Below are 13,050 nucleotides of genomic sequence, written 5' to 3'. Positions count from 1 at the left end.
AAGTGTGTTAGACAAGATTCTTGCACATGTATGACTATGACTATTAACGATAAATATATTCCATTAGAAAATAAAAAATGTTTCTCGAAATGTATATATATAGTTTTTTAACATTGTACACATACTACTGCTTTATGTTATTCCTTTGCATTTAATCAAAGTGAACAGTTGGAGAAAATTTTAAAATGGAGATTTTAAGCTATTTGATAGAGTTTGGAAAAAAACAGGACAGTTTCAATAAGGATTCACAAATTATATTTTTGTCTTTACAAAACTCTGAAAATGTACTGCAACTATTTGTAAGGTGTTAAATATTACATTTTGTTGATTTTAAAAATATGAGTTAAATTATATGCAGTATAATTTCAAAATATATCAAGATTTTTAAAGGCATGTATGTATAGTTGAATTTTATTTGAGACAGTTTGTTAAGTGACCAAAATTTTATATCTATTCCCCATATTTGTGGTTTAACTGACCCAAATATTTCAATTCGAACATACAATTCTTAATTTGGAAAGAAATTATGTTTATATACATCCTGTACATGTTTTTACTTATTTTTGCTATGTGATACATTGTTTAAAATTCTTCAGTATCTTTATTCTCCCGCTGTAGCAGAGGGGGCATAAAGAATTATCCTCCTACGTCTGTACATATGTATGAACTAAAGTTGGTTTGCCTTAACCAAACGTCATAAAACTTATACACAATGTTTATTACTACAACATACAGATCGAATTTGAATTTTGGTAGAGTAATGTTTCCCAATTTATTTTTCTTCATTTTAATACTTGAAATCAGAAAAACTTTAGCTCGTGCTATCATCATAGATATTGTAATAGTAAAATAGTCTGAATAGTTTGCTTAAGTTCAATTAAGGAAATTGTAGTACACTTTTGAAATTTTATTGGTATTTTATTCTTTCAATGACAAATGAGTGAGCTTTTGGTGAATTTTATTGGGTATTCTGCTCTGCCATATGCATGAGTATAGTTCCACATATTATAGATCTGACAAACAGTGAGGTTGGCTTTCAACCTGAAATCATCTTTAAGACACAAAATGATGCTCACACCTAACCATAGGAAATTATAAATTTTAACACTTTCTATGACTATGCAATTGTAGGAGGATATAACCGGAAACACATCAGAACCTATTGATGCATCTAGTACCCAAAAAAATGACTCATGACTCACTACCTGTCATTTCAGAATCTTTGAAAAAAAATCTAAATCCCATGTCCATGTTCATCTCCAGTATGGGTTTTTTTTTTGGTTTTTTTACAAGTATATGAACTGTTAATATTGGAAATTATATATACATTTGCTTACTTTATTAACTATTTGAATTTGTATGCCCCAACCGTAGCAGATGGGCATTTAGTTTTATCCTTGTCCATCTGTACATAAGTACATAGGTACATACAGGGCCTTATGAAGGTGACTATGCGTAAAAAACTTTGCCCATTGTTGTAGACTGTACCATGACCTATAGTTATTTATTTCCTTGTCCTTTGGTATTTTGTGGAGTGTTGTCTCTCCAACCCCCTCCCCCCTCCAACACACACACACAATTCTTCTTTTTTCCTTGATGAAATTCTCTTTTAACTTCTGAAATCCCTAGAACAAATTGTCCTTCCAACTGAATTTTTTTTTCAACCTCCCCCTCTACCCCCCCCCCCCCCCCCCCCCCCCACAAATCAAAGCGCTGTAAGCACTGTAGGCAGTTAACCAAAAACCAAGGCAAACATTTTTATGAAAACTGGCAATGTTGCTTCAACTTTTTTTTAAAGATGTAAAAGAACAAACATTAAACATTCATTTAATTGTGCATTTATGTTCATTTAATGAATTAAACATTAAGGCAAATAATTCATATTTTATCAAGGTTTTCAATAGCAACACACATGACCACGAATGGTCATGAGTCTTTCATGAGTCAGCAGTGGTACAAATTTGCAATGATTGCAGCTCTTCTAGTTGAGCGTAATTGTTAGTATTAGTTGACTGTTAGTAGTTCAAGTTGACTTTAGTGCGAGCTTGTAAAAGTATGAGTGGACTTACTTCCCTGGAAAGAAAACTGAGTTTGTATTTTACAGTACAAAAGTTATGAGACACAAATCAGACAAATGTTTAATACTATAGGGATCAATGGTGAGGTCTGACTGACCTGTCCATAGTAAATGTAAATGACTCCAACCTTCACCCATGATATCTAAGTTTGGAATAAAATGACAGGTGTTAGGGTCTAGCAAAGTGATATGCATATGTGTCGCCTATGAGATTGTATGTCATTCAATCTTTTTGAAATGAAAAACAGGAATGAATATGGTTTAGGCGTTGGTATCAAAAACTTTTACAAGTTTTCAAAACACACACAAGAGGGAGTGGGTGACCCTAGGGACTACCCATATTTTTCATTTGATTTTTTATATTGTCCCATACATGAATATTTATGGTTTATGGGTGGAGATATCGACCGTTATCAAGTTTTCAAACAGGAGGGTGGGGACCCCAGTGACTTCTCCTATATTTTATTTGATTTGTTATATTGTCCAGTACATAAATATATATGGTTGAGGGGTGGGGATCTCATTTGTGGGGAGACTGTTTCCAATTTCTAAATCAGATGACTACAGGGACTCTCCCTATATATCATTTAATTTAGAGTTGGGGATCCCAACTGTTTCAAAGTTCTTAAACATCAGGGGTAGGGTTACCACAGGGACTTCCCCTATATTTCATTTGATTTGTTATACATGTATAGTCTTATACACGAGTATACAAATGTATATGGTTAAGGGGTGATGATCTCGAATTTTTCCAAGTTTTCAAACATGAAGGTGTACAGTGTACAGTGACCATAGGGACCCCCTTATAATTTATTTGATTTGTAATATTGTCCCATACATAAATACATATTGTTTAAGATTGTGGATCTCGACCGTTATAAATTATATAACAGAAAGGGGTAGAGTGACGCCAGTAACCCCACCTATATTTCATATGATTTGTTATATTGTTCCATACATAAATATATATTGTTTAGGGGTGGCGATCTCGATCGTAACCAAGTTTTGGTCAATTTGGTTTCTTGTCGATAGTTGTCTCATTGGCAATCATACCACATTTTTTTTTATATATAAGAAACTTCCAGCTATTTTAACTGACCTATCAAAATTGAAAAGAACAAAATACCCCTTGAAATTGCAGTAATATGTTTAACTTGAAAAGCATTTAACATGCATAACCAACATTTATCACTGATAAAAAAAATTATACTGTTACCAGGAACATATATATTGTTAGATAAACTGTTCCCAGCTGTCACTTGTATTGGATTTTGACATTAAAATTGGTGTACAAAATATTTTCTGCTTTTTATTCCTTTTAAACAATTTTGGTTTTCAATTCTAGTGTTTTTATTTATTTACCATGCATAGCTGTATTTTGTCACATGTCTGGACTTTTTTAAGTGATAGCCCAAAACCCGGGATTACCCTTATCCGCTACCGGAATCGGATCCGATATTGTAATCTCGCGGCAGCCATTTTGTTTATAATGTTGTTTTGACAGAAAGTGAGATACGATTTTACTCGGATTTACACATTACTTATCGGCGATTTTCTGTATAAAGCTAGCGGTTGAACAAATTGAACATCGCTGTCATGAATAGTAAGGATGAAAATAAGGTTGAGATCGTTTTTTAGGAAACTTTGGTTAAAATGTTTGCAAAGTTATTTTTTTTTATTTTCTTTCAAGGTCCGTCGGGCGTAGCTAGTAATTAAGTAGAAAGTCCGACTGCAAAAGTGGAAAGTCACATACCCCGGACCACCGGTAATTTGAACCGCTGCGTCCAAATTAAAAAGATACGAAAATTTCGTCTTCTATTTCAAAATTGCCGCCAACAGCGTGATCAGTGCAACTTTATACGTAGTTGTCTACTTATTGACGACAAACAATATTCCTACGAGTTTTGAAACTTGGGAAATCTTAACTGCTTGTCTTTAGAGATTTTCGGCTATTAAATATTTAATACATTTGTTCTTTGACATCTTGGCCAAAAGCTCAGGGGATAATAAACTACATAAGAAATCCGAATATGCTCTACTTCCTATGTGCAACTTCAAAACTTTTGGGAAAATCGACGATCATTTAAGGTTTATCTGGTCATATTTTTTGTAATTCAGAATGAAAAATATGAAAAAACTGTCCAATAAGTTATAAATAATATAGTAGACAGATATATAATAACAATGGCACCTATTTCAGCATTTATTGGGTAGCACACAAATCCAGGGCGCTCGCATAAGGCAGCTTAACTGCCTAAAAATCTTTCATTCAAGATATGGTCATAATCTTAATTCAAATTAACAATGGAGTTTGCAACCATCAAACCCCCTTTTAGATATATCATAAGTCTTAAAACAGAAATTGACCCATTTACCAGCATTTTTAAAATACTAACTTATAAAAATAAATTTCTAATCACCTTAAGACAATACCAATGTTCAACGTTTTTTTATACATAATTTATAAGCAGCGTCAGGGAGGTAATTCAAAATATTGTATTTGAATCACCTCCTTTACACTGTTATTTAATTATGTTCTGTAATTAAGTAATTGTCCATTAACCAGAACACCCGTTTTGCCCTTTATTCCCAAACGGTTTGAGTCATATCCAGAATCTATACTTCAAGACATGGGTTTTATTTGTGAAGTTGACACAGAATATTTATCAACAAGGACTTGGAACCTTCCAATGAATTTGTTTTACGTTCCTGGACATACCCCTGGTTTACCAACTGTCTGCTCAGACACTGGTAACGTTTTAAAAAGTCTGAGTAGGAGCTGCAAGTTCTCCAATATCGAATAATATTTAATAATAAAATTTAAATTGTCTCGATTGTCATAGATTCTGTTACACTGAGATGACTGTGTATGTCAAATTCGTAGTATAAGTCTCAAAATGAGGCGGAGGAAGTCGTGTCTGTTGTTTCTTTAATTTGTATTTCTGGGGGATATATTAATGGCACCCCAACAGAAAAGTTCGTATTGTTAACGGAAAGAACATCATCAATATACAATTTATCTGAAAGTGAAATTAAATGACCTGGCTTGTTTGATCTTCTTGTTTTTGACAAGAACTCCGATTTATATGAAAATAAGAAGACGTCGGCAAGGAGAGGCGTGTCATTTGTTTCCATATGAATGCCGGCAATTTGTTGAAAAAGCTCCCTCCAACTTCAACAAATATGTTCTCAATAAGAATCACCAGCACGCTGATCACCTGTTCCTCTGTGTATCATGTTTTACCCTTTTGTTTAAATTTTAACAAAATATGACTTATGGTATCTCAAAGTAATAAATGTATAGCATATGCTACCATTTTCATGTTGAAAAACATTGTAGATTATTTCTTTAAGAATTTTTTTTTAATTTCACATTGGGAATGGTGGTATACAGGGTTGAAAAATGTAATGTTTTGATTAAATGAATTTCAGAAAAAGTCCGAGATTTAAAATGATTCAGAAGTTCTTTTGAGTTTTTGAGAATCCACATTTGGTTAATACCACTATGCGAGTAAACAGTTTCACAGTATTTCTGAAGACCCCTTTTCCCTGCAGACATAATTTTAGTTAATCTTATGGATAATTTTTTAACATGCATACAATGTTCTTTGTAAGCGGTATCGATACGTTGCAAATTTAGGCCGAAATGTTAGAGATGAATACCTGCCAATTGTGTACAACATGAACATAAAAAATATCACAAAAGCCAACCCTTATAAAGAAATAAATAGATATGGAACCAGTTACATGAAGTGTATTGTCTTTAGCTTGTGTCCCTTAGTGTTTTCATATGAGTGTATATGCTGTAAATACAAAATAGCGACAAAGTTGATTAATAACAGTCTGAAAAACAACCCATAAAGAGTTGAAGACTAGGCAACATGACACTACTGAGGTGTTGTCATGTTATATGTAAGAGTAAGCAGCTCCACTTGTGGCACCTATCGTAATGCTCTTGTTGAGTTAATTTGAGGTGCGAAGTTTACCAGTATATTTTTGAAAATGTCAGTACACTAGTACAGTATATTGTCATATTTTAATAATCTTTGTATGATTAAATTGTGTGATTTATCAATTAACTATACGATGTAGGCAAACACAAATGATGCTGTTGTGTAACATTTGAAAACTGAATTGTAGAATTAGAAACAAGGTAAACATTTTAAATATTTTATTACAACAAACAAACTTAGATTTATGATAAGTATCTCCTGCAACTGTTATGTAAAACTAAAACAAGATTACTATTTCTAAAAGAAACTAAAATACATTACACAAGTATGTGTCCTGATTTAGAAACTCTTTAATGAACGATACAACAATTAAATGTAAAGAATAAAATTTTATTAATGAATAAACTGTATCAAATGGAACCAAAATTTATGATACATTTTTCGGTTCTTGTGTTAAGTTATAAGATCAAGATTCAAACAACGAATCAATCTATTCCATAGTAAGATCACAACAAGTGGTTGTTACCGGAGATGCATTTTATGTTCATAAAGACAAGTAAGCATGTAGGTATAAACGTATGAGGCTGATCACCTTTAACAACAGATAGTCGAAAGCTTGAAAATATTTGTTTAATCTACAAAAACCACATATCTGGTTAAAATTGGAAACAAGTTTTGGTCATTAAGGGGTTCTGCTTAAACAGGTTTCACTATTGTAAGATATTTACAAGAATAAGAGAAAGAGCATACTAGAATACTTATATACAAATATGAAGACTTGAAAAATACAAAATACGCTAAAAAAATCATTCTTAAATAAAATTGTCGACAGATACATTAGGAAAACAAACAAAGGTGATAATCTTGTAACAAGAAATAAACCTTATGCATGATCAGTTTCTCCTGGAACTGTTATGAACACTAAATTAGGATAAGGAATTCTAAAAATGACTGAAATGCTTAAAACTAGTATTTGATCTTATTTTGGAACCATGATCTTTAAAAGTCACAGAAATACAAAGGTGATTATTTTATTACAGTAATTACAGTAAATAAACTTTACATATAACCAGTTTCTCCTGGAACTGTTCAATAACACTTAATTAAGATAAAGATCTTTATAGAGGAACTAAAACACATGAAACTTATAATTATACATTTTTCCTAACCATTATTTTAAGATAGGCCAGAAATATTTGAAGACACCAGCTAACTAAGAAGAAAAGACATAAAAAAAAACATTTTTTTTTCATCAAAATCAAAGACAGCAGTTCTAGTATGGAGTATCAAACTCAAAGGAGCTAACATATATTTCCTTTCCTTCCTGGTGTGAATTTGAAAATTAAAGATTTACTTTAACACTGCAAGATGGGTTTAATCTCTGATGATGAAGTCCAAAAGAAAACAAGACTAATGAAATCAAACAGTATAGGATGAATTGCAGAAACCTGGAGTAGGACAATCATAAGAACTCATTTGACATATGATATAAAGGCCCTCAAGTAGACCCTATGATATCCAAGAAAAAGACGAGACACATTCCCCATTGTTCATAAAAAACAAAGATGGTAGTTCTAGATCTACTAGGGAGCTGAAATTCAAAGGATCTAACATATATTCCCTTTCCTTCCTGGTGTGAATTTGAAATCTAAATCTGACACAACAATACTACCTTTTAGAAAAAATAACTCAATAAGTTACTTCAACACTGCAAGACGGATTTGATATCCGATGATGAAGTCCAAAAGATATTAAGACTAACTGAATCAAACAGTAAAGGATGAATTACACAAAACTAGAGTAGGAATACTATTAGAACTTATTTGACATATGATATTTTAAAGGCCCCAAAGTAGATTAGAAAGTAATAAGTAAGTCCACTCTAAGGAAACAAAAAGATGCCTTTATTTTCTTGTTTGACTTTGACATAAAGTAGATACTCAATTGTATCACCTGTTAAGAGTCTTGTAAGTTTCTTTGATTTCAGCTAAGACATTGTTTACTAGAATAACAACAGAAATGGACACGAAGCAAGGTGATGACTATCAGATATTTTGATTAAGCAGTCAATTTCCACAGAAGGTGGTGCATAAAATTTTAAATGAATTTTAGTAAACTGATTGTTTCTTAATTATTCAAAGTTTCAGCACAATTCTCAACTGTGCTTACACATTACACATTATAAAGTGTCAAACTTCAAACCAGACACTCACACCAAGAATATGGTTGGATAAAACATGCTTGTAAGTTATAAACCGTATCCTTACCATGGACAGTGGTGTAACACCAAAATCCAAACTGTAATTTTGGTAAGCTGATTGTTTCGTAAATCATATTTCTTCAGACTGTCAGCACAAATTTCAACCGTGTTTACACATTACATATTATCTAGTGCCAAACTTCATACCTGACACCTAGGCACCTAGGACAGTCACATTAAGATTAAAGTTTGCTAAAAAACATGCTTGTAAGCTTGTAACAGCACATCGCAAGGAATAAACTGTACAATCAGTTAACTCATGTGATAAAAAAAAAAAAAAAAAATATTTATGGATCTAAGAGTACTCTAAGTCACTGAAAACTATTAAAAAGCTCATAAAAACTTATACATCAATTGTTTATTTCCTTACGTATAAACCTTTAACCACAGATTTTTTGTAAATGCAGAAAGATAAGGTCCTGGTAATATACACAATGGATAAAATGAGGAATGCAAAGTTTGTGATTAATAAAGGTCAATGCAAGGAAGGGGATTTTCAAAATATTTATTTTTTCTCTTTAGTGTCAAGTTTAGCAAAACAGAAGCAATATCTAACTATACCTCTGGATGCGTTAAAAAAAAATTGTCTGTAAAAAAAAGAAAAATCGAAAAACAGAAATGAACCATACTCTTAGATGCTCATAATGTATGAACTTTGTTAAAAAGAATTATATCTTAACAATAGAAAAATAACATCTATATTTTATATCAGCCAAAACTTTCTAATAACTCATTAAATTATACAGCAACAATTGCTCAAACCAAATTATCAAAGCAAAACTACAATTTTAATCACAAATCAACAAGAATAGTTATATATAGTGATAGTACCTGTTTGCAATACTACTTTTACAAAACTTAAACATATGAAAACTAGAGGCTCTAAAGAGCCTGTGTCGCTCACCTTGGTCTATGTGAATATTAAACAAAGGAAGCAGATTGAAAATTGACTACAAAGTTCAATAACTCCTACAGGGGTCAATTGACCATTTCGTTCATGTTGACTTATTTGTAGATCTTACTTTGCTGAAAAGTATTGCTGTTTTTAGTTTACCTATATCTATAATAATATTCAATATAATAACCAAAAACAGCAAAATGTCCTTAAAATTACCAATTCAGGGGCCGCAACCCAAAAACAGGTTGTCCAATTCATCTGAAAATTTCAGGGCAGATAGATCTTGACCTGATTAACAATTTTACTTCATGTCAGATTTTCTCTAAATTATTTGGTTTTTGAGTTATAAGCCAAAAACTGCATTTTACCCCTATGTTCTATTTTTAGCCGTGGCGGCCATCTTGGTTTGATGGCCAGGTCACCGGACACATTTTTTAAACTAAATACCCCAAAGATGATTGTGGCCAAGTTTGGATCAATTTGGCAAAGCAGTTTCAGAGGAGAAGATTTTAGTAAAAGATATATAAAATTTACGAAAAATGGTTAAAAATTGACTTTAAAGGGCAATAACTCCTAAAGAGGTCAACTGACCATTTTGGTCATGTTGACTTATTTGTAGATCTTACTTTGCTGAACATTATTGCTATTTACAGTTTATCTCTATCTATAATAATATTCAATATAATAACCAATAAAAACAGCAAAATTTCCTTAAAATTAACAATTCAGGGGCAGCAACCTAACAACGGAAAGTCAGATTCATCTGAAAATTTCAGGGCAGATAGATCTTCACCTGATTAACAATATTACCCCCATGTCAGATTTGCCCTAAATGCTTTGGTTTTTGAGTTATAAGCCAAAACTGCATTTTACCCCTATGTTCTATTTATAGCCATGGCGGCCATCTTGGTTAGTTGGCGGGGTCACCGGACACAATTTTTAAACTAAATACCCCAATGATGATTGTGGCCAAGTTTGGTTAAATTTGGCCTAGTAGTTTCAGAGGAGAAGATTTTTGTAAAAGTTAACGCAGGACGACGACGGACAACGCCGGACACCGGACGCCAAGTGATGAGAAAAGCTCACTTGGCCCTTTGGGCCAGGTGAGCTAAAAAGGTAAATCAAGTTAACATTATCTCTTTTGCTTCCAATCAATAGAATACAAAATAGCATGAATTATGAAAATTATTTGATTCAAAGACAATTTCATCCAAAACTTGTCAGTCATGTAATACCACCAATTCATCCTTAGTAACAAAAGTTTTGTTTTTCTTTATATGATTCAGTACAATCATTTTCACATTACTCAATACTGGTGTATCTCTCAATAGCTTCCAATACTCTAGTCTGGGGTGCTGTTACTCCAAAAACTTCCATAGGTTTACATTTGTACAATATCCTTTCTTCTAACTCAGACAACTAGTGTGCCATCTGTTGAAGACTTCATTTGTTATACTTCTGATATTGATGCTAATAGTTTACTTTAAAACTGTGGTAGTTTCAATTTTTCCAAATCTTCTGAAGCTGGAAAGAATACAAAGTTCAATTTACTGGAACAACTTAGAAATAAACCTAGCTAGAAAATTTGACTTAGTTTCCAAGGTCAATTGAGCAATGATTGTGCCTTCACCAGCATGCATATCTATAAGATATAAACGATACAATGGAAATCAACTTTTTTCTTACAATTAAAAGTATTCAAAAACAGAAATCTGCTGTATAAGATATTGAACTAACACCATGACACACAGATTTTAAGACCAATAAACTTCAAAAGTCCTAGTTCTATACATCATTCAGTCAGAAAAGGAATTTTAATGTGATATACCTATGTTTTCAGTAAATGAACCCCCTACATAAATGGACAAAATGTTTACCTGTTTAAGATAGGAGGAGTTTATTGCCTCATTTGTACTGCTATCCTGATCTAATTTATATGAAGCATCAGTTGACAGGTTATCTTTGTTAAATGTAGGTACACCTAAAATATATATTAATTATACACCAAATGTAAACAAGAATGTGTCCAAAGTACACGGATGCCCCACTCACACTATCATTTTCTATGTTCAGTGGACAGTGAAAATTGGGGTCAAAACTTTAATTTGGAATTAAAAATAGAAAAATCATATCATAGGGAACATGTGTTCTAAGTTTCAAGTTGATGTAACTTAAACTTCATCAAAATCTACCTCGACCAAAAACTTTAACCTGAACTTTGCTTAACTTTGCACTATCATTTTCTATGTTCAGTGGACCATATAATTGGGATCAAAACTATAATTTGGCATTACAATTAGAAAGATTATATCATGGGGAACATGTGTATTAAGTTTCAAGTTGATTGGACTTCAACTTCTTCAAAAACTACCTTGAACAAAAACTTTAACCTGAAGCGAACGTACACACAGACGAACGAACGGAGGCACAGACCAGAAAACATAATGCCCTTCTACTATCATAGGTGGGGCATAAAATGGAAATATTCTTCTTTATAGAAATATTAGCTATATATAGTCTACTGTACATATGTTAAACTGTACACGTGTTTATATCACTGTTATCCAATAACAGTGACAGGCTCCAGATAGTATCCCTGGAGAGTACAAGAACAAAGTCTGCAGTGTGACAACAATGCCTGGTCATCAATTTTGCTAATGATTTAATTTTTTGAAAATTACTAAATCTTACAAATTCAGGCTGACTTTGTATTTGTATATGATTTACACTCAACATTAGAAATTAAGATTCAGTTTTACAATGATAGGTTTAATTTCTCAGTGGGAATCAGTTCTCTTACTATCACACCTGAGAGCAGATATACAATACCTAGGTTCCTTCACCTTAATTTTAATAATCGCAACTTAAATTTGGTAAATTCTGCAGTTCAAATTATCTCTAGTTTTTGTTGACTTAACAAATTGTACATACTTAAATAATATTATATAGATATAGGAAGATGTGGTGTGAGTGCCAATGAGACAACTCTCCATCCAAATAACAATTTAAAAATTAAACCATTATAGGTTAAAGTACGGCCTTCAACACGGAGCCTTGGCTCACACCGAACAACAAGCTATAAAGGGCCCCAAAATTACTAGTGTAAAACCATTCAAACGGGAAAACCAACGGTCTAATCTATATAAACAAAACGAGAAACGAGAAACACGAATATATTACATAAACAAACGACAACTACTGTACATCAGATTCCTGACTTAGGACAGGTTATGTCTACATCAGCAGGAATACTTAGGATTCAAGTAGATTAATTACTTGACTTACAGAAATACTTTTCATTTTCCTCATCAATAGCCTCTTGATCATCTGAATTTCCACCTGGCATAGCCCATTTCTGATATTCTGTCTCTTTTCCCCAACTTGCACATGTTCCATGACTTGTTTGTTCATAATGCGATGGCTCTGTTATCTCTTCATCCATGGAATAACTGTAAGCTGTACCTATGCTTTTATGTTTTGTATCAATATTAGGAGAGTTACCATGTGATGCCATATTGTTAGAAACTTCTGTGGTTGGATGTGAATATTGCTTGTTTGAATGTTCTGTAGTATTCTGATGTAAGGAATTACTTTGAGAAAGCCATTTATCTGAATGTTCTGATGTATTTTGTTGCAAGGATTTACTCTGAAATGATCCCTTGTTCCATTGTCTTGTTGTTTCAAACTGTTTTCTTCTATCATGTTTATTATGAGCTACTCTCATATCCAGTTCTTTGTAAAACTTTTCAAATGCTTCAACTGCTCCTTTCTTAGAGATAAACCTCACGAAGATCATTCTGAAATGATAGTACTATTACAATAGTTATACAACAATCCCTGAAATGAGAGAATAGGTTACCTA

The 13,050-nt window shown here is 32.4% G+C and overlaps 2 protein-coding genes across 4 annotated transcripts in view; both read right to left on the bottom strand.

Annotated features, from left to right (window-relative positions):
* LOC134697462 (uncharacterized) overlaps positions 1–13,050 on the bottom strand; it is a 105,970-nt gene that overhangs the window by 49,665 nt on the left and 43,255 nt on the right. The gene's annotated exons all lie outside the window — the stretch shown is intronic.
* Positions 9,987–13,050, bottom strand: part of LOC134695602 (uncharacterized) — a 46,335-nt gene continuing 43,271 nt past the window's right edge. For 2 of the 3 annotated variants that reach the window (XM_063556879.1, XM_063556880.1), the window contains exons 10-12: positions 12,474–12,985; positions 11,066–11,169; positions 9,987–10,712 (exon numbers count right to left, since the gene is read on the bottom strand). In XM_063556879.1, the coding sequence (XP_063412949.1) occupies positions 10,689–10,712; positions 11,066–11,169; positions 12,474–12,985 (640 nt within the window). In that variant the 3' untranslated portion in view covers positions 9,987–10,688. The remainder of the gene's footprint in view (positions 10,713–11,065; positions 11,170–12,473; positions 12,986–13,050) is intronic. The other variant, XM_063556881.1, reaches the window with a different exon arrangement.

Source organism: Mytilus trossulus, chromosome 14 (genome assembly GCF_036588685.1).
Source record: "Mytilus trossulus isolate FHL-02 chromosome 14, PNRI_Mtr1.1.1.hap1, whole genome shotgun sequence".
NCBI classification, from domain to species: Eukaryota; Metazoa; Mollusca; class Bivalvia; order Mytilida; family Mytilidae; genus Mytilus; species Mytilus trossulus.
The sequence above is the reverse complement of the archived record's forward strand: the minus strand, read 5'-3'. Positions and strand labels throughout refer to the sequence as shown.